Source organism: Atractosteus spatula, chromosome 3, assembly GCF_055471065.1.
Source record: "Atractosteus spatula isolate fAtrSpa1 chromosome 3, fAtrSpa1.hap1, whole genome shotgun sequence".
In the NCBI taxonomy this organism is placed as follows: domain Eukaryota; kingdom Metazoa; phylum Chordata; class Actinopteri; order Semionotiformes; family Lepisosteidae; genus Atractosteus; species Atractosteus spatula.
Genome location: NC_142708.1, coordinates 60,014,909 through 60,040,044, shown reverse-complemented (window position 1 = coordinate 60,040,044; position 25,136 = coordinate 60,014,909). Strand labels below are relative to the sequence as shown.

Here is a 25,136-nt window from a genome sequence, read left to right as displayed (position 1 = left end):
GAAACAATACAGGCAGAAAAAGGAGAACTTCTTGACTTCCTTCTACATAGGGGACATTGGTGCACACACTAAGACCTTAGGAAGGAACCTTAGGAACCTTTTCTAAGGATATTGAGTTTACTGTAAGCGAATGGATTGCAAAATAATAATAATAATTTGTAATTTCTCTTACAAAGGAAAGTAGACCAACCTGGCTCTGGAGCATCAGGCTGAAGTGCTGGGAAGTCATTATCAAACAAGAAAGTGCTCTCATAGTCAGGGTTAACCTGCAACACATAAAACAAGCTGCAAAAACCAAGAAGACAATTTGATTTGGGATTTGTTTTAATCTGTCCATCAGTGAATAAACATTACAGCCAGCCGCTGGTTAAAGGCAAAGTAAAAACATCTGTGTTCTGTGCTACTGATCTTCTATGATATTTCCCAGGTTTCAAGATTATTCTCTTCATAGTTCACTAAACCACAAGGGAAAAAAATCTAAAACATACTTTAAGCTTTCTATACTTCTCCTGAGAAATCAATTTCTTAAAATGAAATGTCCTTCTTCTTTGACCTCTTACACTCTGTAGGAATATCACTGAGCAAATTTAAACATCGCTGTCACTTCACTTCATTGACTTCACTAATGTGGGCACGCAGGTTCTATTAGTTAAGTGTAACTCCATAACTTCTCCCTGATAAAAGTGAACATGTATTACATGGGTTGTCTACAAACTTACACTGTATATTGCATCTCTGATAACACATGTTGCAACACATTCTGTACATCAGTGGAATTACTACTCTCCTTAGGACAGAGTGGCAGCTGCCTCTGTAGGATCTGGGCTCCTTTCAAAAAGAAATTAACTATTCTGTTTCCCTGAGGGGTGTTCTCTGTGTAAAGAGCATACTGATACAGAAAGGTCTGATTAAAAAACACTAACATTTTTTTTTTGCTTCAAGGAGAAAGTAGCAGGACGACACTCTGATCGGGAGGCAATCTGAAACACCAATTAACCTGTCCATAATGACTTTGGGAAGAGAGAGGAAATCCACTTGGACATGAGGAGGACATGAAGACTCTACACAGAAGGCACCCCAAGCTGGAATTGATCCCAGGATGCAAGAGCTGTGAGGCTATAGTGCTAACACCTCTGAGCCACCCTATATACAATCAAACCCATGTAATACCTCTATTGATTGTTGAGTGTCAGCCTTTGCCGATTATCATTAAATTGAAAAGTCCCTGACAGCATGAAATCTGCTGATAATATCAATTTGATTAGTGTCTTATATATGTTAATAACCTGTTATTATCAGCCATACAATTGATTGCTATTTAAACAGTATATAAAGTGAAACACAAAGCAGAGCACACAAGTGGAAACTACATGAAAGCACTATGCAGAGAGTAAGAAGAAATAATCAAATCTCCTGCTGGTCCTTGAATTTGATTTTTTGGTGATAAAATGAAAATATTTATAAAAAAAACTCATAAAAATCGCAAGCAAGATGAAAAACAAGTTAGTTTCTAAAGGAACTAACTGCATTTTTCAGTCAGAACGCTCAATAACCACAAGATAGCCGGTAGTAAAGCATTTCTTGAGTGAGATATAGGAATTTGTTCAAGCGCAGAAGGACTCAGTATATCACAGCAGTCAACAGATTAAAAAAAAAACTCAGGAGACAGCAGTTATCAAAAGGGAATTCTATTATGTTTGCTAGCTTGATTTCAGTGCTGGCCAGACATAATTTACACCAGCTGAATTGCAACATGGAAAATGCTGAGCTTTGGCTTTCCAAGTGCAGGTTAGAAATGTGAAGGGTATCCGAAGGCCCTGGTTTCTTCCAGCACCCACTGGCACGTGAAGCCCCCTCAGAGGTTAAGTGCACCACTTCTCATGTAGCCTAAAGGCACATCACAAGGTGCTTAGTATACCCTACCTCCCCATTGGCTCTTGTGCTGCCTGGACAAAGTGGATTGGAGGGATCATGGCGGGGGATATTGTCCTCTGGGGGTTTCTCCATTTGGCCCTTCCAAGGCCTCTTCATCCTGTGAGCAGAAACCAGGACCCACGAGTCTCTGAGGGGGTTGTAGCGCATGTGCTGGTGTTCTAAAGACATGGCACAAATGCAGTTATGTCGCTTCTCATTTGTGATTTCACGGTCTATTCTTGAAACTTGAAGAAAGTATAATAAAGGTCTGGCGGACACACTATTACACATATTACGTCAGTACAGCCAAGCCTGCTTAATCCATTAATACCCCGTATCGTATATATAGCATAGGGGTTATAATTATGAACATGCAAGCAATTGTATTGTAAAGGATAGTTCCAAATATTCATATTAGTTTTTGCACAATGTCTAAACTGAAAAATATTTACTTAGTATCTTGTGTGAGAGATATATTAACTAAAACTACTTTAAAATGCAAGACTAGGATAAAGCCTTTTTGAAGGAAGACGCACTAGAGATGATTATGTCAGTTGACTAAAATCTCAGAAAAGTCAGAGTTTCTTGATAGTACCATTTAGAAAACATGTTTAATTCCTTTAATTTTCTAGAATCCAAAAATCTACAGTACAGGTGAAGACTTAGTGTTGATATGCCCATCTAACGTTCAACACAAATAACTAGAGAACAGTTTTTGTCCTTTACGAGACTTGGATACTTCATAACTTATCTTTGTTTGGGGAAAGAAGGACAATGTTTATTCTTTAGCTTTGTGTTTTCTATTCTGTGGTCCTATGCACCAAGTTCTACTAACTGTACCTTGGGAGTTTTTGCTTCATTCATCTTTTATTAGGGAGTTAACAGAGGTTTTTATCCTCCCGAAACAGATCCATTTACTTAATTTTACAGCCTTTTTAGTGTTAAGTATTTTTTGTATTAAGTAAAGTGTACACAAAACTAAAGCAGCAATAAAATGGCTAAAATATGAAGTTCCACAAACACTACAGGTATAATATAAAGAAAGGTAGCCACTGTTTAGTGACAGAAGATTCCTTCCGACTTCATCTCCCATGATGCCACGAAATACAACAGTACCTTGAACAACTTCCTTAAACAGTTCCCATCACCAGTTTTAACGATAGTAGCAATTTGATATCTACATCTTAAAATGGTCTTGTTCATTTATCGTATCTTTAAGATGCTGGAGGCTATGAGATTCGAACCACGTATCTTCTGTTCTCACTCAGTGCTATTTCCAATACAACCAGAATGACAACACAGCTGCTCAAAAGGTAATTTAGACCATATGACTTGCAGGAACAAATCTGGCCAAACGATAGGTTACCTCCGGGGTCGAAACCGGTGCGCTCGCTCTTATTTTCTGTGGTCATCGTTCTTTAAAAAAATCCTATTCAAAATCCAGTCTCAAGAATGCAGTTCTGTGAAGTGAAGCAAAAAACTGAAATGGGGCAGGACAGATTGAGACTGCGTCTCCAGCAGGAAACTACCGGACATCATTCTGATTGGGTTAGACTAGCGAGAAGCTGCGTCAGCGTGCAACAAGAAGCAGAGGTTAAATCCACGCGAAAAAGTAAAAAGAAGGCGTTCTCCAAAGCCCAAGACTTGTCATCTTCCTGCTATCTAATTTTCATCGTCCATGTGGTTCTGATGAAAAACTATTTATTTTGCTCATTGCCCAGTATGTGAAATATTAACAGCATTACTAGTTTAAGTGCCTATAAAACAATCAATCAAAGCTGCAAAATATATACAAATATATGAGTATTACACGTAATAAAGCACTTTATTTTATGTAAAAAGATTATCATTTCAAATACATCTATAGCAGAACTAGTAAAGGTTTATTCCATGTTGAAAAGAAAAAGAGACAACGTTTCGGCTGAGGACCCTTCAGGTGTCAAAAGACCTACCTGAACTACAGTGTATCTATACCTACTTGAATTATACCTACAACAGTCCATCGTATTTGGTTGATTTGGACATTTTTATTATTCTGTTTCTTAAACCAATATTTTTTAACGTAGTTGCCTACAATATTGCATATGCCGATATGTGGAAAGCACATGAGAAATTTCGGATTACATTTTGCTCGTCCATCTGCTTTAAGGAGGAAAAAAATCTCTCCGCCCATCGGCAGACTGTGAGTCCATACTATTGGAGCCGAATGAAGCCTCGTTTACTTACTATTGGTGGCAGAGCGCGTCATTTTTTTAAAGACTGGATAGGTTCAGACCGACCCGGCGTGACAGGAAAATGTATCAGAAAATGTGGGTTAGTTAATGTTTGATGTAAGCCCCGTCGATCAGATTTCTTGATTAAAGTAGTATTTTTTAACTTTTATGGTTACCGCCATTAGCGTTTGGTGAGTTAGACGTGTTCAGTGTCCAACAATGTCTTTTACTTCGAAGGTTTTAAAACTCGTGGTGGCGGTCGGGGTCCTAGTGTTAACAATCCAGTTCTTGCAGTACTGGATGGGGAGCAAAAAATATGTTTTTAATAAAGAAGATGTCGCGAAGCTGGCCAAACAGTATGCAGGCAAGTGCAGTATTCCTAACTTTTTGATAATTTCTTCATATTGTTCATGTTAAGTGATGACGAAAATACCAAAAACATGTTTTAAACGCCTGGACAAGTGAAAGAAAACCAGGAGATTTCGCGAAGGTGGTCTGTTCTTGACTAGTCATTATGGAAAAGTTTGAATTAGTTTAGTGGTCTGTGCTGTCACACTGATCTGCGTCGTTGGCTCCTTTAAATACTATTTACATTTAAACCCTGTAACATACTGATTTTACACAATGCAACTATTTTCAGTAATGTATATACTTAAATACACAAGACTGTCTTTTTGGCGGCTTTGCCTTTTCACTCTTCCATTATCTGAAATTTCTACTCAGGCAAACGCAAAAGTAATCTTTTGGGCTTTACCTGTTGCAAGATGTACAACCGTCCCCGACTCCGCACGTTCCTGCAAGAGAGTGGCGTTTCTCTGTATTATTGAGGGTACTAGTTTTCTGTTTGTTGGGGTATTATACCGTATGTATGTGTTTAAACAGGACTGGATCATGAGCAGGCGTTCTCGAAGGTGGTCGTTGAGCTGAGGAAGAAGTACCCTGGTCACATCTTGCCAGATGAGGACCTGCAATGGGTGTTTGTTAATGCTGGAGGGTGGATGGGCTCCATGTGTCTGCTTCATGCCTCAGTCACTGAATATGTCTTGCTCTTTGGAACAGCAGTGGATACCAGCGGACATTCAGGTGAGAATCCCAACAAATCTGGATTTGTCCATCTCCTATAAATAAAATGCTTTGCCTCTGCCCTTCCACATGCTTCTGCCTTTACAGGTCACCAAACCTGCAGTTAGAGACTTTGTTTAACTGAAACAGTTTTTGACTGTATGAGATTTTTTTAAAGTCATTTATCTCATTAAGACCCATATATAACCAAAAGTACAATGAACCTGAAAAAAGTGGATTTCTCCAAGCTCACTGTTCACACATAAGTAAATATCTTTATCCACGACAGTTGTACTGGGTTCCTGTTATAGTGGACCATAGTCCAGTGTGTTTTGACTGCATCTTTAAGAGAGCAAATCTGCTGCTTAAGACCAGAAAAATGTAAGTTTTTGAGGAATATGAAAATTGCCTATTTGCAATTTGCCATTGCTTATTTGACACAGTTAGTGTGTAGCAAGAGCAAAGACCAGGATGCATTTGACCAGACGCGTTGAGTGTGCGATTTCCTGTAAGACAACATTGTGTACTTGTGTAAGTTTACAGTTTACATGCATTAATACTGATGGTTATTCAGCATAATGTTTTTTTCTGAGTTTCTTTTGCTTTGGTAGACTGCAGTGCTGTAGTGCTTTGTAGCAATAAGGTCTTTCCAAAGAACAATCGGGTTTTAATTTTAACAGCTCCACAAATAAACCTGTTCTATAGATGAACCTTCTTTTTTTAGGTCGCTACTGGGCTGAAATTTCGGACACCATTATTTCCGGAACATTTAGACAATGGAAAGAGGGGACTACAAAGAGTGAGGTGTATTATCCAGGTGAGTGGGGTGTTCAGTTTATAATTGCATAAACATCTTTAAAACCAACAGTGAAACAATAAGTAGAGGACATGAGTGGATGCTATAAGGAAGTGCTTTTAGAATTAAGGGGAGGGTGTGCTTTTTTGCACAAAGAGTTCTGGGTATCTTATACAAGTCTCCCAGTCATGCTGTCTTAAACCCTGTCTTCTGTTAACCATCAGCTGGAGGAGATCCTCCGATCAATTAGCTGCTTGTAATCAAACCAGTTAGTGTGTTCTTGTCAGAGTGGTCAAATCCACTTACTATGTGTCTTAAAGGGTGAAATGGTCAACTAAACACAAGGTGTAATGCTTAAATATTCTAAATATTGTGCCTCTTGCCATTATCATTTGAAAATATCTACAATCATGCACAAGTGTATATTGTAGGTTTTTTTGTTTTTATTTTTAAGCTGGTATGAATCCTCTTGAATGTGTCTATTTTTCTTATGTGTGCATATTTAAATGTTTGTTTGATTTATATGTGTATTCATTCAACAAAATATGAAATGAGTCATTTTTAGAATTCTGGGTTTATTTGTTCTCTGCATGAGAACATTACTCTGAGAGGAATACGATGAAACGGTTTGCATTGCCTATGTGACGTCCTTTCTTCCTGTGTCCAGGTGACACTATCGTGCACGCGGTGGGCGAAGCAGCTTCGGTGCAGTGGAGCGCCGGGACATGGATGGTGGAATACGGGCGGGGTTTCATTCCTTCCACGTTGGGGTTTGCGTTGGCTGACACAGTGTTCAGCACACAGGACTTCCTCACACTCTTTTACACCGTTCGAGTGTATATCAAAGGCATGCTCCTAGAAACCAACACGTACCTCACCGAGGCTGGGTTCTTTTAAACTCCCTGTGAAGTAAACCGCCAAGTAAACTGCCATGTGTTTTTAATGTTTGTTGTGGGTTATTCTGAAGACAATAAACTTTCCAGTTTTTTTTGTCATGTTATGAGTATCGGGGCCCAGTCAGGTTTTTAAATTCGTTTGGATGGAAGACTGTGTTCAACTACCAGATGTGGCACTGCTGTTGGGCACTTGAGCAAGGTACTTCACTCAGATTGCTTCAGTAAAATACCCAGCTGTATAAATAGGAATAAGTCACTTTCGATAAAATCTATAAATTAGAAATAATTACAGAGGTGGGGCCTGCAAACACTTTGTGCCTGAAAAACCACTGTATGCAAAAATGTGCATCTCTATAACAGAGGACAGTTAACCCTAATGGGAAAAAATATAGAATGGAAAAATCAGATCCCTTATTTAACAGACTAAGCCACCTTGTATGATTTAATTCTTCAGCATGGTTTCTCAGGCTTCATTCAGAACAGCTTTTCATGGGTACAACCCCCTGAGGCTTAACACTACTGTTACATTGTAGGTGGCATTGAGCAATGCCTGTCTCTCAGTGGAAGCAGATTGTTTGAATAAAGAAGCTCAAAACACCTTTGATGTTGATGTGCCCTGAGGGCCAATGTCATAGACACTTAGTCATTTATCTACAGGAAAAATGTGACCTACTGTCTTTGATTATATATGCAGTCTAGTACCAAGGAAACAATTTGTTTGAATGAGTAATAGAAAATGGTTACCGAGGATGAATGTTTTCTTGTTTGGACATTGGTCCTGATAGAAAACTTTGGAGAATTATCTTTGGAATACCTATTATTATTTCTCAGGATCTCGGTTTGACTTACTTTCCCAAAAACACTGTGTAGACACTTATAAAAACCTTATTGCAATGTTTTATTACACTGTGTATGAAGTAATCAAAATATAATTTCTATGCAGTGCATAGGTCACTTAGGCATTTTTGTAATTCTCATTTTTTTAAATTGTTTTCTGGCTTTTTTCTGGTGATAGACACAGCCTAATCCAGATTTGTCAGTGTATTTCACATCTGAAGGTTACTTGTGACTACCCAAACATTTGTCTTCAACAAATGTTTAGCTATTGTTCTTTACAAACCTTAGTTGAAGGCCTTAATTTGTATTATAGTTTTTAATATTTCATACAATCTGTTAACTACAATATGAGTGCAGCCTGCCGTTAAGATATCTGAATTAACCTAATCTTATTTAAGGTTATTATGGCCTCTTGTGACAATATTAATAGATTTTAACCAGCTGCACTGTTGTTTGTATAATTGAATGTTATTTTGTAATACAAAGTAAGAAATGTTAAACATATTGCATCAAGCATCTATGTATATCAAAACATTTAGGTTCACTCTTGAAGGGAAATAACTAATAAAATGCTCATTCATACATACTCGTATTTAGTACTGTTTTTTTTTTTCAATTTCAGTACGCATACCAATGTGGTAATCAATGTCTTGAGGAAGACTAATCCACTGAAGAAAATGTTAAACACTTAGTAAAAACATCAAACGTATTACTAAATGTAAGGAGCTGAAGTGTAAAAAACAACATTAAGACTTACAAAAGCTTATGGCAGCATTGTTCCCAAATTCCAGAAATATTCTAGTCCTATTGTTTTGCTCATATAACCAGAAACATTTTTCATTTTGAGCATGCTATTAGTTTAATAAATTTCCTACCAATTGTTTTTTTGAACTTGGAGCTTATATCATGTAAGGCTTTATGTTGTCGTTTTAATTGTTTTCAAATTAGATGAAATGCTGTCAAAATGCTAAAAAAGACATTTAAAGCAATTGGTTTAAACATAACAGATTAAGATAAAGGAGATAATAAGTCATTACTGTTTACATATAAGGGGAAACGGAAAAGCAATAAAAACTGCTTCTGCACAATCCTGTTTTAGTTTTTAATCCCCCAATGTTTCTACACTAAAGTTAGAGAACCAAGAAACATGAAATGATTCAGGTAAGGTCAGACGTCTGTGAACGCTGCAAGATCAATTTGTAATAGGGATATGTGATGTACATATGTTGTAATTGCATAACTTGTTTTCACGCTTTTAGAGGCCATTTGCCCAATGAGGCTCATGTGGTTGTAGTTAATTTCTTGAAAGAAGCCAGGGTATTGGCTTTAACCATATGGCTCAGTTTATACCAATGTAATAATCTACCAAACCCTTGCACTGGAACGCTAATACATTGGTAGTCACCTGTGTACAGCACTGGTGATGTTATAGGGAGAAAATAAACTATACAATAAGGAGGTATTCACCAACCCTATGGCATTCAGTCCTGGTAATGCACAATAAAGCAAGTTTTCCAGCTGTCTTTAACTCCTCAACTGACTTGGAAAAAGGCTGGTGAGAATCGGACAATTAACCAGTTAAAGTTTGTTTGATCAAAATCCCGAGAGCACATATAGAAACTCGAATTCGCTGTAGCAATACAATCAATCTAGAATCATTCTCGGTAGCCCTGTAACCTTAAGATTTATTTGATCATTTGGCCATTTTTCTTCTCAGTCTTGTAACATTTTTTAAGTGTTAACTAGAAAATCTTTTGCGTCATCGATCGTTGTGACCTTCACTCCTCAACAGGAAAGGATTTGTAACAACACGATTCCTGGTCAGCTTCATGGTCATGTTTCGAAATATGAATTTCATATCAATCATTCTTACTGCTCACAGTTATAAACACCATAAGGTATATCGTGAATAAATAAAATCACACTTAAATGCTGACAGGATTATTTAATTTAATAATTAACACAAAAATAGTTCACTGCTACCAAAAAAGACTTAATAAAGTTAAGTATAAAAATTCCGCCTATTTCTAATTAAAAGATCATGCAAATATTTTTGACACGCATAAGGAACATTACATTTTTACTCTCGCCACATAGCTAAGCTTATCCTATATTTATACTCTCAAATGATTGCGGGATGCAATAAATTGACTTCACTCTTCACAGTAAAGGTCAAACCCTATTAAATTTTAACGTTGGCTAGAAGCCAGCCATTTAAGGCTCTGCACTCGTACGCACCTGACGTACCTTAGGAGGTTTCAGTGCAGACTGAGAGAGTAACTAAACTACGTAAAATGTAGGTTTACGCTACGAACTACGAAGAGCACGTATAATGAATGGAAGGCGGAGTGGAGTATTTCCTTCTTGCATGGGGCTATGCATTTGAATTTGAATACATCGCGAAGGAGTTGGAAAACGTAACACATGACAATGGAGCTTTCTTATCAAGCCATCAAAACAGCAAATCAAGTGAGGGAGGCGGTGAGTGCGTGCAAAATTTTATTGTTATCAACACTGAATCTTTCGCTGGTGAGGCTCCTATAGTTTTTGCAGTAAGTAGTAAGAAGTGAGTCAGGTATTTGTATGTACTACACTGTAGTAAACGGAACATAACGTGTTCAGTATGAACTATCTTATGTTAGCCTCAGAGAAAAAAATGACTGGTCGAAAATAGCAAATTCTCAATTTAAAATGCAAATGGTGGTAAAAAAAATCCCGACTGTGGTGAAGGAAAGCATGAACGTGTTCTCTGGAACCTTTTCTTACAACTACGGCAATACGTTAATAAACTTTACTTTCCACACTTTCTACTCTTTAGACATATAAATGGAGTCTTTGGTTGCCTTGGTAATCCTTCACTGTCACGTGATATTTGTGTCATTTCAAGGCGCAGATGCGAGATTCAGCGCCATCTGTAGGAGAGGCTATCGAACTGTATCGTATGCTGTAAAGCAAAAAAGTTTACAAATATTCTTGGTCCAACATGCATTATTTGGTTGGTTTTGGACTTAAAATAATTGAGCTACGAAATTCGATGAAAACCCATGATTTTTGTTCGGTTGTGTAACTGTTCTCTATGCTACGTATATTATATTTTATTAAGAATTTAGAAAAAATCCAGAAAGGTTTTGTTATTTTTAAGTTGTCAAACCAAGTAATTAATGTATTTTAGTCATGTTGTCTTGGCTGGTACAGTATTCAGACTATTATGACCACTAGGTCTCTTTTTTCCACCAAAAGTAAAGTCTGGATTTACCACTTTAAATGGAGTTGTACTGGAAAATTAGAATTAACTAAACTACTGGATTCTAGTTTGAGCTCACGCCTTTTGTACGGGATATCCCAGAATTCTGTTAGGCCTTTTTACTGCTTTCCTGTACTTTCTGGATGTTGTCAATGTAAGTTGGCATGTCCTGTTCAAGTTCAGTATTCATACTCAATTTTAAGTTCATTCTAGCATGACGTGACTTAAATACGTTATATTTATTTACATTAATTGAAATTCTGTATCTGTTCATTTCTAGAGGTGATCTGAATCCTTTTGAATTTCCAGCACTGCTGTTGTAGTGCCAGTCATCATCCTAATTTTGCAGATCTTCGAATGTGCAGATCAAAATTTGGTAGTTTTAAGTTTCTAGGCCCTTGACCTATCAAAGAAAAATCAGAGCAGCTAATAAAGACTTTATTGTTACGAAATAGAAAGAGAAATAAAATTATCAGAAAATGTAACTATATCACCATAAGTGGGGTTATTATAATTTAAACAGTGATAATGATGATGATGATGGTGATAGCACTAGTGATTGACTGATGCCAGAGTGACTTACAATAAAACAAGGTTGCCTAGCAAAAAGGGAACAAGAACTCACAAAATTATAACAACATACCCGGTTATAAAAATAAAAAAATACAGTTATAAAATAAACTAAAATCGAAATACGGGTAACGCAAAGGCTCAAGATGAGATTTAAGGTACATATGATCAGTTGGTGATCCAGGATCAGATGGCTAGAGACCCATATTCACAATACACCAGCTAATCCCCAGTGGACTGTTTCAACATCTGTCACAAGGCTTCTCAGAAGCTGTGTTTTGCCTTAATTAGTCTAAACAAAATGGCACAAAGCTGCACAGACCATGTGATGTTATAAGCAGTAAGCAGAAAACATAATAGGTTCAACAGGAAATTCAAGACTGTATGCATTGCTCCTTTTGTAAACAGCATTTAATAATTTGAAATTGTAATAAAGAGATAAGTACTTATTGTAAGTGGTGCTGTATGGATGTAAGCATCCATGTTTTATTGCTGACCATCCAGTATCTACCAGTAACATGGAGATCAAGATTCTCTGAAAGGCATCAGGATTCTTTCATGAATTTATTATGTGGATATCTAATTCAAATACTCCTGAAAAGCACTGATCACCTCAACTTGGGAAATGTTTTCAAGACCAGCAGGAAACACAGGAACACTGAGACAGAAGTGGGAATTTAACTTTCGCACAATTTAAGACAGAGAAGAGGAGACAACTTTTCAGCTGTGTGGCTGAAGATGACTCGGGGGGGATCCTTTAACAATCCTTTATCCTTTAATGAAAAGTTCATTTAGCTACTAGCATCAAAAAAGCAAGAGCACCAACTGGTTCCCTCCTGTTTGTAAGCATTCTTCTGATCTTACTGTATTTCTCTTGCATGTGCAGGATGAAATGAAAACTGAGGCCAGAAGAAGAAATCTGCTGATTCTCATTTTCCATTACCTCTCTGAGGAAGGGTAAATAACATGGATAGTATTTTATTTTCTAGCATTATTATTAAAAGTTTGAATTACTTTGTTGCTAAATGTGACAAGAGTGTTTGGCATTACTGGTGCCATTTACTGTATGTTGAAGGTTAAAAGTTTTAACTGAAATTTAAAGGTGAAAAGTTATTTATTTGTCTTCCTCACAGGTATTTGGATACAGCTGGTGTACTCGAACAGGAGACTAGTTTAAGCTTGCGTCGCTTTGAAGTCTGTGACAATGTAGACTTAGAGACTATCGTCATGGAATATGAAAGCTACTACTTCATTAAATTTCAGAGATATCCCAAGCTTACTAAGAAATCATCAGAATCAGGTAGGTAGTTAGGTTAAACTGGCCTCTTTAATTCTGTTATCTGTAATATTTCCTTTTATTATTGATTTACAAAATTACCCCTGGATGTACATTCATTGATAAATACTTGAATGACATTTTAAAATGGTTGGTGTTAAGTTTTAATCTTTTTTAAAAGTACAGGGATTCTGTAATGTGACTTTTGCAACTGAATGGGCTTAGATGTCTTTGTTAATTTCCAAGATGGTAGACTTAATGTCTGTATATCATTCTTGATATATTTTATGTGTCTTTTCCATTTTAGGAGAAACCAGGCAACCACGGATCAGTGGTCGATTAAAGAGGTAAGGGGACTTTTAATTTTTGTATTTTCCTCTGGTTACAAAATATGTAGAGAAGTTTTAAATTCATTAGAAACAAGAAGAGGTCATTAAGCCAAGTCAGATAGTCTGACCTTTAGAAGTCTGTCTAGTTTGTTTGCATACTAGGGGCTAACTGGTCTTATCCAGCTGCTTCTTGAAAGAATCCAGGGTATCAGCTTTGAAGACATGGCTGTGCACAGTATCTTGTTCTGTACTCCCACATTTTTTGTATAATATAAAGTAACTCAGGTTCTAAGTTTCAGATGCACTTTTCCTTGGTTTTCACTTGTGTCCTCTGGTTCATGTTGCACTGTTGATCCTGAAAATGTTTGACTTCCACATAGGTTTTGAATTTATTTTTAAACACTTCAGTCAAGTTTCTTATTGTCTTCTGTGTTCATCAAGCCTGAAACGATTCAGGTGTTTTACTCTGTCTGTGTAGGACATTGGTATGAGCCTGGGGATGTACCATATCTCACCTTTTTGTACCATCTTATTATGTAATGACCAGAATCATACAAAATATTCTAAATAATATCTTACTAAGCAAACAAAAGGCAATCCATGAGTCATCCTTGTTTGAGCAAAGCCAGGCATGTGCATACAATAATGTACAGGGTGTCATCATACTGAATAATGACCACCATTTCAACAATCAATCTATCATGTCAGAAAATTTAGCGCTACATTCACAGAAACATCTAAAAACTTCAAAAATGAAAGTTTGGGAGGGAAGATAATCCCCTCAGACTCATATTTCACCTGACTTTCTGTCTAGTTGTAATTTATTTTTTGTGTAGATGTATTTTTTGTGGAGTCATGTCTACAACAGAATTTGAAAGTGGGAGAATTTGTAGAGGTGGATTGTGCTGTGTTGTAAAACTCTCCAAGCAGATAATCAGCTAGTGCCATCTGTTTACTTTTCCTGTAAGTACACAGTGTGTTTACAATAATGTGTTATCTAACAGATCCTCTAGCTCTGTAACACACACACTGCCCAGGATAAATCAGACCCACCGCCCCAGTTCTAAGATGGGTGCAAAGAAGACTGATCCCAAAATTACAGCAAAGGACACCAGTAAAGTTGTGAGTGTTTCTGTCATAATCTGTACATCATCCTGGGCTCAGTATTGGTGGGCTTCACTTTCCTTTTTTCCATCAGCATCTAGGAGAGAGCTTAAGGTGTTCTAGTTTATTATTAGATTACTGCTATTTCTGAAAGACTAGCACTTCTGGACAACAATTAGCAAAGAATTTATATCATTCAAACACTCCCAAAACCAGTGTTACACTTTAATTTATTGATGAAAAGGATTTCATTGTATACTATAGTTTTTAATTGGGAAATTAACTGCTGTCTAGAAATTCTAATAACAAATATGCTTTCTTTTTACCGTCAAATAGAACATGTGAAATAACTGCATACAGTATGGGTGAAGGTTTTCTCAGATATGGGTAAAAACAGCAAACAAAACCAATCTCATGACAGCATGAGAAAAGCTACAAAGAAGTGGGTATAATTTGCCTCATAACCAATTGTGTGCTTAACTTTGTGTTCATCTCATACAGTATGTGCACAAGAACTAATGAGTACTTAGCCACTTTACCATTGTTTATGTTTCCATGGAGAACAAACCCTAAATATAAAAAGGTACTATGCTAATAATACTATTCAATGTTATGTAAACAGAATTCGAGATACAGATACTTTGCAAAGTACTTCAAGTTTACAAAGAACACTTTTTGACTTTAAACAAAAGGTACTGGGAACAGACATTGATTCAGGTGAAATCTCCAGTAACCTACGGATGAAAGATCTTTTGAAATGGCTTTTGAAGAGCACCAGTGAATCAGTTTCTACAGGGGTGTCCCGTCCATTTCTGGTAATCTGGAGCTGGTATATCTGCAAGTTGTGAAGGACACTTTAAAGAACCAGCATTTAGAGAGCTGAGGGAATCTGTTAAATTGCTCTAGTCCAGTGTTTACCTCAGTTAAGAGCTGATTTGGAATGAAAACTACCTGTAGATACACCATTCTCCCCATGACCAGGATCGGACATCCCCATCTGTAACATGACAAGGAAGTTTGTTTCAATCAGTGTTTTTCTCTTTGCAGGAGAATGGGCGGTCAACACCCCCAGAGACAGCTGATTTTGGATTGAACGTGTCCCCGATCAGTAGAAATGGGGGAGGGGAGGGTGCACATGCTAAAAAAGTAAATATTGCTATAGAACTGCAGAAACACACATATACTGTAGACACACAAGCACACATATATGCACACAAATACATACACATACAAACACGTGTGCACACACACCCAAATATATACACACGAGCACACTACCTTATTTTACTGATCTGTCATTCTCTGAAAAGTTTTACTCTATTATGCCAAATGTGTAATCCAATTAAACATTAGAGTAAGCATGCCCTTACATTCACAGACTAAAAAACCTTCACACTCTTTGTGAATAATGTAGTGAAAAATCAATTCTGGCAAAGCTTGTTTTGAGTCACTTAAACAGTTAATAAAATATAAAATAAATCTTGTATTAAATTACAGTTTGGTCTGTGTCTGTGTTCCCCTTGGTCATGAAAAAGGTCATGTTAAAATGTCAAAAAATAACAGCAAATGACAAACTAACAGCTGCTGGTTTGCTCATATTTCCTTGTTGGTGAAGTCAGCATGAGTCAGTTCCTGAAGCACAAATGTGTACAAGGGAATTCTGCCAAGTGGCTATACAGGGACACCTTTCGAAAGCTTTGCTTAGAATCAGATAATGCTATTAATTATATAATTAATGCTATTGATGCCACTTGACTGGATATCTTCTATAAAAAAACACTTTAGAAAGCAACAAAAAATGCATAAAACACACAGCATGTGCTTTGTCTCTGCTTTATACAAGAGGTGACTTCCTTTTTCTTTGCTATGAGAATTAAAACATATTTACTCAAGCTCCCTGGTTTTTTTCTTTGCTCAGGGCCAGCTGATTGACTATCGTGGGTTGATTCAAGATGCTGTGAAAGGAGCCTCTAATGAAATAACAATGAATGGCTTGATCAGTAACCCAGACCCTTCGGTAGGTTGTCACCCTTGTGAATTCTGATTGTGACTAAACCATAAGCAGATCTCATTTCTAAAGATGTGGAAAGAGATACAATTGAAATGATATGTGGGAGTGATTATAAAAAGTAGAATGCTATAAAGGGTTATCCAGAAACATCAATATCCTAAGCACTCCTTCAAAAGAAACTACCTTTGCAAGAAATAATGTAATTCTTCTTTATTCAGGAGACCCTGCTTCAATTCAAAACTCTGCTTAAATAAACATACACCAAAAAAATTCTATAAAGAAGTTATTATCTTTCAACTTTAAGAAATAAAAATAATTTAAAACACCAACATTCCCAAAGTCCTTAGCAGTAAATATTAGTGTCTACTGGTTTTTCTGCTACATAACAGCACCAGTTTTTAAAGAATTAGAAGAATGTAATATTGTATGGTATGTAGTCTGTATTTTAGTATTTTTGCTTATCTGAATGAAAAAGCACAGATAGTATTTTTAGGGCAAATGAGCTCTCTTTGATTTGGGCTCAAAGAATGACTTAATTTTTTATATATTTCTTTCGTGTAGGAGCGCCTGATGAAGCCTATCAGTGCCTTCAGCGGAATGAACAGTGAGATGAGAGAGCTGGCGGCTGTAATAAGTCGGGTGAGACGGGCCATGAAAATGGCTTCCCAGAATGATCATTGTTTTGTTGACAAGGTTAAAAGCTGACTTCAGTACATTGAAATTACTCCAGTCTTCATATATTTTAAAAATGTTTGAGCCAAAAATGTACAAGAAGTAGAGGTTAAAGGAAAAGTAGAAGAAAAGGCACAGATTTAAAAATCTCTGTCAACATATTTGTGACGGCAAGAGCTCACATCCAACGGTGATCATGTTTGCAAACATGACATTCATATCCTGTAGGTCATATGCCCATCTAGTGTCCTGCTCAGGAAGAACTGACATTTTCAAGTCTTCAGCAGCTTGGACGCACCACCTTTGTTTAAGGGGGTCTCAGACTCAATTCCTGGATAGTCTTCTGGTTGAGTTGCACCAAGGATTAGCTGTAGGACTTGTGTCATGTGTGCAGATGGACAAACAGTTGGATAAATCGAGAATACACTTTCCACTGATCTCCCACATCACATCCTGAAATTATTCTCTGGTGGTCTTGAGCCTGGAGGTCAAAGAATGATGGACAATGGGATGACAGTACAGTACTGAACAGTCAGGTGACTTGAGCTTCATGCTGAGTATAGTGTTAAATCAATCCCAGAAACATAATGGAATGTATGTATATTTCAGAACCGTTATCAGTCTCAGTATGCATTGTATGTCTATTAAAGTATAGGTAAAATTAAAAAATTAAGAAGTATTATAACACAGACCCAAAAGGTTTAGACAGTAGATTGGTCTTAATGTTTTGACTACTCTGGATTTACTAATAAAGAAAAAAAACAATGGGAGAGTTAACATCTTAAAAAGGATGTGTGGAGAATTTTGCTGTTGTACCATTAGAGGGCAGAAAAGAACCATTACTGTTGTGTTAACGCTGCAGCACATTCTGGTTGCACTGGAAGGATCTGTGTAAACGCAGCTCTGAAACCATTTACTGCCTTTCTTCTTTTAAAGGATATATATTTGCACAACCCAAATGTGAGGTGGGAAGACATAATTGGAGTAGACGCAGCAAAGCGTTTAGTCAAAGAAGCTGTTGTCTATCCTATTAAGGTAAGGAGGTGCTGATGCTGTGGTATTTCTTAAACTGCTCTGGAGATGTGTTTATATATTGTACTGTATGTCCACTAAAAGATACAGGGAAGGACACTGGAGTTTTTTCTTAGTGCATGCCGGGAAAAAAAAAAACTTCTCATGGCAGAGTATTTTTGCTTGAGTACTGTACTTATATAATCAAATGTGGAAGAATATTTTACTAGTAGAAAGAATAATATATACTTCTATGAGTTGCTCCTTCACTTTTAACTGAGTAGAAATAAAGCAATGAAAAATATAATGTACATATATATCTTATTCTGAATTATTCCTTTTTCTCACATTAGTATCCCCAGCTATTCACAGGCATTTTGTCTCCTTGGAAAGGACTGCTGCTCTATGGACCTCCAGGTATTTAGGGATTGACTGACAATAAGCTATGAATTGGATCTCCTTAATATAACTGTGTTAGTTCACCGTTTAAAATACCATACATTGAGATAGCAGGATTATGTAGCAGAGTTGTGATTACAACACAGAAAACTACTTTTGTAGACTGCTCTACCTGTATAGAATAAAAGAGCAGAAAATGTGAGCTAAATTCAGTACTTTAGAAGCCTTCATTATGAGCCCTACTAGATTACTAGATTCTTTACATTATTTGACTTCCGTAGTTTTTTTTTTAATGAAGGAAATCAGAGTGCCGTTTTTAAAGTGGTAGTTGCTTCCTTTCCCTGTCATTAATGTGAGTTTAATACAATATCTCTATATATGGTTTCCACTCACCCTGAAGTGTCTTGTCTTGTAGGCACTGGAAAGACACTGCTTGCCAAGGCTGTGGCCACAGAATGCCACACTACGTTCTTTAACATCTCCGCATCCAGCATCGTTAGCAAGTGGAGGGGGGACTCCGAGAAGCTGGTTCGAGTAAGGTTGCACTGCTCTGTACTTTCCTGGCAGGGGTTTCTAACACTTGCATGCCTCCCGTCTTGTTAAGTACTTTTTATGAATGATTCTTTATTCTACAACAATTGCTGTTTGCCTTCCAACCTCACTGTTACAGGAAGAAAAGAGCGTCCAGAAACATTTCTCCAAAGTAATTGGCATGATGATGTGAGAATAACTCAGTTCAACTTCATATTCAGCACTCTTTTTCATGATTAATGTGTGAAGTGCAGTTTTCTGGACAGGAGTGTGTAGTCACTATAAAACCCCAAGTTTGGTGACTGGTGGCATCTTGACTTCACAGCATCAAGCTAATCAATTCCAGGTGTTGAATCAAGCTCTTTCTCTGGGCTCATGCTGACATGACATTTCAGCAGGAAATCCGTATCATGCTGGTGTAACAATAACTTTCTTGTGACATGAGAATACTATGTTGGCCCTGCTCACCTAGACTTCACCGCTATTGACATCCTAGTGGCTTCTAGGGATCAGAGACCAGCAAACAGGCACATGCTTGTCCAGGCTTTAGGAGAAGAATGGAACAGAATCCCACAAGACAGCATCTATAGCCTGGTGCAAAGCATGACTGATTCCAGTGGTGGCTACACATGCTACAAATCCGTGACTGTCTTAGTTGACCACCTATTGATCAAACCTTCAGATGGCAAATTAGAATAATTTATCACATGTTTATTCAGTAAAATATAAAATCACCTGTTACAAAAGATTTTGTCATTATCCTGATAACTTTGTGAATTATTTGCAGTTGTTTCGATGCCCTGTATATGTTTTATTTCACTTATCATTTCTCTTGTAGCATCACTTAAGTTAAAGGAAATACTATTGTAAACCTTTTTGACCATATATGTTGTCATTTGAAGCTCATGATGGAAACATCACAAGGATTATATATTTTCCACCTTCATAACATTGCTTGGTAATGGTCTTTGCTCTTTCCTTGTATTTTTGATACAAATATTCAGCAATATCTTTATCATCAAGGTTTGACTGCTCTAATGCCTAACTTACTGGGATATTTACAAAGGTAGTTTCTTGACTTCAGTATGACCAAAAACTGATTGAAAATTACTCTACATCTGCACACTTTCATCCTTTATAATTACACAGACCCCCTCTAAAATTTCAAATGGATTTTAAGGTTTTTCTGCTCATATATACAGTATATATATCAATGCCGTTGTGACTTATCTGGCTATAAGCAGCTGTAGTAGTTTCTAGTATTTCTTCAGGCTCAAAACTCATTTCAACTCATGTTTTTTTTTATTTGCATTTTATCTGTAGGGAAGATACAATAAAGGACTAGTCTCTACTAGTCCCAGAATGAAGCATTTTACAATATATGACAAGAGGGACTTGAACTGTATAAATGAGTTAAAAACAAAGTTTCAGTTCATGAGACTCATCTGGTTCCTTGTGATCCAAGGATCTCATCAAATCAAATATTCTTGAAAGAAATTGCATCTGCAGAATGATTCGGGTAATTTTACTCCATATGCCAATGCACCAGCACAGCATGTGAGGATACCTCCCAATGCTAAGCATTAGATCAGGCCCCACATAATCGCTATTGGTTTATATGAATAGCATGTAAATTAACCACCCATAAGGGAATAATACTGTTTATGTATGTGACAATATACAGCCATTCTATTTATTCACAATTGGGAAGAAAATTTGCACTTGGTGACCACATTGTGCTTTGTTGATAGCTCGTTCACACTGTTGCACAATCCGTGTCACTAGGTGAGAGTAGGTGGGAAACAGCAGCTGCGCTGGTAAGCATAATTATCTCCACAACATGTGTAAGGAGCAGGATCGGTCAATTCCTCTTCTCTTTATCTTCCTCCTTGTGTTCACACCCTGGGGTAACAGAGCTCAGTGTAAAGTATTTTCCTGCGGTGACAATCGTGAAAAATGCCTCTGTAAAATAAGCATTTTTTCTTTTCTTAGGTACTCTTTGAACTGGCCAGGTATCATGCCCCTTCAACTATTTTCCTGGATGAGCTGGATTCTGTGATGGGTCAGAGGGGAACTGGGCCAGGGTATGGGACATCTCATTAATAATTTGTAGCCAAAGTGAAGCAGTCTTGTTTCTGCTTTATGACCAAATGAGCTACTGTCTTTCTCCTGGGCATATTTCTACCTGCTGCTGAGATCAGATGAAAGTGCTCCCATACTGTAAGTTCCTGTGACCTCCCAGAGTGGTATGAAATGGCTATGATGTTCCTAACTCTCGACTGAACAGATGTTAGGTTATAATGGGCACCACATTGCTCTAATTACTCTCCAGGAGGGAGAAGTGTAATAGACTAAATAAATCTCAGTGACATTTTCTATCTCAAGCAAGTAAAAATGAATTCAATTTTTGTAGTGATCAGTATCATCTTGGACAACAAAACTGAATGGATTTGTAAAATGTCATTGGTAGGTGCCCTGTGACCTTTGCTGTAAGCACCCTGTAAAAGAAAGATTTACAACTTATAAGGTGAAGTAGACATATTGTGAATGACTGCATGCCTAAGCAAACAAGGGCTTTTCAGTTTAAGAGTCATTTGCAGATGTAGACTAGGCAAAAGAAAATATTGTAAAGATGAGCTATGATGGACTGGATAGCCTTTTTATTGTTCTTCAATTTTCTTAATTACATAAATGCAAAAAACAACCTATTGTATCTGGGATTTACAATGATTCATAGCATTTTAAACCTATGCAACAAAAGACCAAGGTATTTTTTAGTATTAATATGGCTAATGTGTTTCAGGTAGTGTATTACCGTAGTTATATTTTGATAAATATCTTTAACAATATTTTTTTTGCCTTTTCCCGGCCTTCTCCTTCTTGTCGAACTTTGACTACCACCTTGACATAATGCATTTCATTCCTGACATACATCATCATCTATTTTGTGTGGTTCAGACTGTTTTGAATTAAATGGTATACATGTTGCTTACAAATCATTTTAGCTGTCTCTTAAAACTTTGGTTAGGAAATGCTAAAAAATGTTTTTATCTACTTCTCAGTGTTAAGCGTTGCATAGTCCCCTCAGTCCTTTTGGCTACTTTGCTGTGTTTTAAGTGGCCACTGGTTATGGAGAAGCACACTAAAAACAGATGGCTGAGTAATGGGACAATGTGGTGCACAGACAAAATTCATCATAATGAAACTTGTCTTGCTATCGGAGTTTGAGACTGGGAGTAGTCCAGTAACTCAGTGTTGTGTTTCTCTTTGGTCCCTCAGGGGCGAACACGAGGGCAGTCGTCGAATGAAAACAGAGCTTCTTGTTCAGATGGATGGCCTGGCACGGTCCGATGACCTCGTCTTTGTGTTGGCTGCATCCAATTTGCCATGGTGAAAAATTCCTTCCATTTAAAATAAAAGGCCTGATTACAGATTCAAGAGTCCTGCCATATTAGAATGAGAAACTCTGACCCCACCCAAAAGAAAAAAGATGAGGAATCAACTCGCAGTACTTCTATATCCTTAGCATATAGTCTTCTATATACAGTATATATATGCATTGGCCCTATGTAATTCCATGGGGCAGTGTCTGTTCCACCTTTTTAGTTGCTATAGCTCTATGTCAAAGCTGTTCGGTCTAGAATGGTAACTCTTTACAGTTGCGCCTCAGTGTTTATAATGAGGGTTAAATGTGGTGTGGAATTTCTTAGGTTTTCATATACAGATTTTCTTCCTCCATTGGGATGGAAGCTGCAGTCAAATGATGTCCAATCTCTGCCAGAATCAGAACTTGTACACTTCCCTTGTTGACTGCAGTGACTTTGCTGACACAGTGATTCAGTATATTAGACTTTAATCCAACCAATCCTTTGGGGATGCAGGGAGCTGGATCATGCCATGCTTCGCAGATTAGAGAAGAGGATTCTCGTGGGCCTGCCAAACAATGAGGCCAGGCAAGCAATGATTAGCCACTGGCTGCCTCCATCCAGTAACACGGGAGGTGTGGAACTACGGACTGAATTAGACTACAGCCTTCTTGGACAAGTAAGAAAAATTAGCATCTACAATACTAGATTCAATTTTACATTTGTGTCGAATTACCAGAGATTTAGGATTTTTCCTATTTAAACATGAATATTCCATTTCATTTAGGAAAAAGTTACAGTCCATCAAGATTATTTTCAATTTGCAAGTTCAAATCAAATTAAATTATTTTTTTTGTTTACAGCTGATTAATTTGCAAGTGATATGCCCTTTGACTGGTTTTATTCTGAAGTGACATTCGACAAAAGGGGGATTTAACATTCAGAAACTCATTCTTCATTTAAATGACTAAATTCGTAGCTTGAAAGTTTTAATGACATAATTAGAGATCTATGGGGGCAGCATTTTTATTAAATGTTTTTCAAAAGTGTTCATGAATTGAACAGATGCAAAAAGACAGGCATTAGAACTTCTGTCAATTGAAATTAAAAATAACTTTTGATATTTCTTTCAGGAAACGGAAGGTTATTCTGGCTCTGACATAAAATTAGTGTGTAAAGAAGCAGCAATGAGACCTGTACGAAAAATATTTGATGCCCTTGAAAATCACCATGCAGGTAGGCATGAGTTCTTACACTAAGATCTTCCTTTCTGTGTACAGCTTTCAACTATCCTGGCCATTTGCCTACTGCTTATGGACAGTTGATATAACTGTTTGCATATCTGATTTCTTCTTTGGTATTCTTGCCTCATCCATATATGTTGCAAAAAAAGCCATTTATTTAAGGAAGTTTGAGAAAGTATTCTGACCTGTTTTTAAAGGTGAGGAAGCAGTACTTTATTGTACACAACTGCATAAGCTTGTAATTAAAGTATCGTGCATGTTAATCAATAGTTAATGCTTTTCTTTGGGTGACTTTGGAAACACAACCTTGTATGATGTCCATTAGACGCTATACACACCATGGTACACTAGTACATTATTCAGATGAGTTTCTGAAAGAACAGCTCAACTGTGAAGTACAAAATATTTTTTTTTATTTTTTATGCTTTTCAGCATGCAATGAACCTTTGATTTTTCCTTATTATACATTGTCTTATTATGATGATACTCACAGGAACCCCTGTCTAATTTATTTTCTTACTGACTGCAGGTAACACAGAGATGCCTGTGCTAAAACTGGAGACTGTAACCACAGCAGATTTCCTGGACGTCATTGCTCACACCAAACCCTCTGCAAAAAGCTTAAATGAAAAATACATGGCGTGGCAGAACGAGTACGAGTCAGTGTGAACATGAGTCAGTGTGAAGAGATGTACGTTTCCTTCAACAACATGCTCATCTAGGGGACATCTGAAGTGCAAAGAGGCTGCTGAAGTGTAAAGAATGTAAAGGCCACGTTTTCAGTCCAGGATAACAAAGCCTGATGGACAGTGGCATTTACAGTACAATGCATCTCTATATAAAAAGCTGATGCTGTTGAGTTGTAAACTGTTTTATGGACCCAAGCAGGTTTAGGTTTTTTACATTAAAATACGCCACTTAGTACTGATTCTTAGTAGTATTCAATTGATGCATTTATACTTATAAATTATACTTTATCATTTATATGATGGTTTCCTCAATATTTTTTACTACACATTACCTTGGTAAAATGTAATTCGATGAATGACCAATGGAAATCATAGTCTCTTTCTATAAAGTTATCAAATTCAAGCATGAGGAAAATAGGCCTCTTTAACTCAACAGCATCTTAAGAGCTATGTAGCTCTGGTAAACTGCTCCATTTAATACCAAAAATTAGTTCAGCTGAGGTACTGAGTGCTGAGCTTCAGAAAACGCTGCCCTTCATGACTAGAGTTAGACACTCCTGTCCTTAGATTTTGTTCAAAACCATTCTTAAGAAGTGTACCGTTTACTGCACTGACTTGACTCTATGCATCTAATTTTTAACATGACTAGTTCATACTGTGTTATAGTTATAAATTACTTGAATGTTCATTTTTTTGTTTTCTTAACCTAGAGTAGTATACATATAAGAACAGGGAAAAATACTTTTTGCGAAACTAACAAAATAAAGTGAAAAGAACAAGATATTGTTCCACTTGTGTATGGATAAATTACACTTTGTAGAAATTATTTTTCTTGTATCACAAGAATTAGAAAAATCCCTATGTGTTATCCAGCAATCCATCTATTACTAGCCCATATAACAATATTTAGTACCTGAAACATTTAACCTCTACATTGCCTTTGTAATATTTTATAAATCAGTGTTTCCTATCT

At 36.9% G+C, this 25,136-nt stretch overlaps 3 protein-coding genes across 7 annotated transcripts in view; 2 read left to right on the top strand and 1 right to left on the bottom strand.

Annotated features, from left to right (window-relative positions):
- galt (galactose-1-phosphate uridylyltransferase) overlaps positions 1-3,439 on the bottom strand; it is a 90,080-nt gene extending 86,641 nt beyond the window's left edge. For 2 of the 4 annotated variants that reach the window (XM_088911037.1, XM_088911038.1), the window contains exons 1-3: positions 3,281-3,439; positions 1,924-2,093; positions 191-266 (exon numbers count right to left, since the gene is read on the bottom strand). In XM_088911037.1, coding sequence (XP_088767163.1) covers positions 191-266; positions 1,924-2,093; positions 3,281-3,326 — 292 coding nt within the window. In that variant the 5' untranslated portion in view covers positions 3,327-3,439. Of the gene's footprint in view, positions 1-190; positions 267-1,923; positions 2,094-3,030; positions 3,177-3,280 lie in introns of those variants that run through there. The other 2 variants (XM_088911039.1, XM_088911040.1) reach the window with 2 other exon arrangements.
- A 744-nt stretch (positions 3,440-4,183) lies between these two features.
- Positions 4,184-8,304, top strand: sigmar1 (sigma non-opioid intracellular receptor 1). 2 transcript variants are annotated; one of them, XM_088911480.1, is made up of 5 exons: positions 4,234-4,244; positions 4,365-4,491; positions 5,010-5,210; positions 5,914-6,006; positions 6,653-8,304. In XM_088911480.1, the coding sequence occupies exons 1-5, from the start codon at positions 4,236-4,238 to the stop codon at positions 6,880-6,882; spliced, it is 660 nt and encodes a 219-aa protein (XP_088767606.1). In that variant the 5' UTR covers positions 4,234-4,235; the 3' UTR covers positions 6,883-8,304. The 2 variants fall into 2 exon arrangements, with proteins under 2 accessions (XP_088767605.1, XP_088767606.1); XM_088911479.1 differs by having other exon boundaries at positions 4,184-4,491.
- A 1,844-nt stretch (positions 8,305-10,148) lies between these two features.
- Positions 10,149-24,210, top strand: katnal2 (katanin p60 subunit A-like 2). Its single transcript, XM_088911154.1, has 15 exons — positions 10,149-10,247; positions 12,419-12,489; positions 12,666-12,832; positions 13,116-13,155; positions 14,142-14,259; positions 15,289-15,387; positions 16,814-16,891; positions 17,861-17,959; positions 18,289-18,352; positions 18,750-18,868; positions 20,858-20,949; positions 22,145-22,255; positions 22,747-22,909; positions 23,364-23,466; positions 24,004-24,210. The coding sequence occupies exons 1-15, from the start codon at positions 10,149-10,151 to the stop codon at positions 24,141-24,143; spliced, it is 1,563 nt and encodes a 520-aa protein (XP_088767280.1). The 3' UTR covers positions 24,144-24,210.
- The last annotated feature ends 926 nt before the right edge of the window (positions 24,211-25,136 follow it).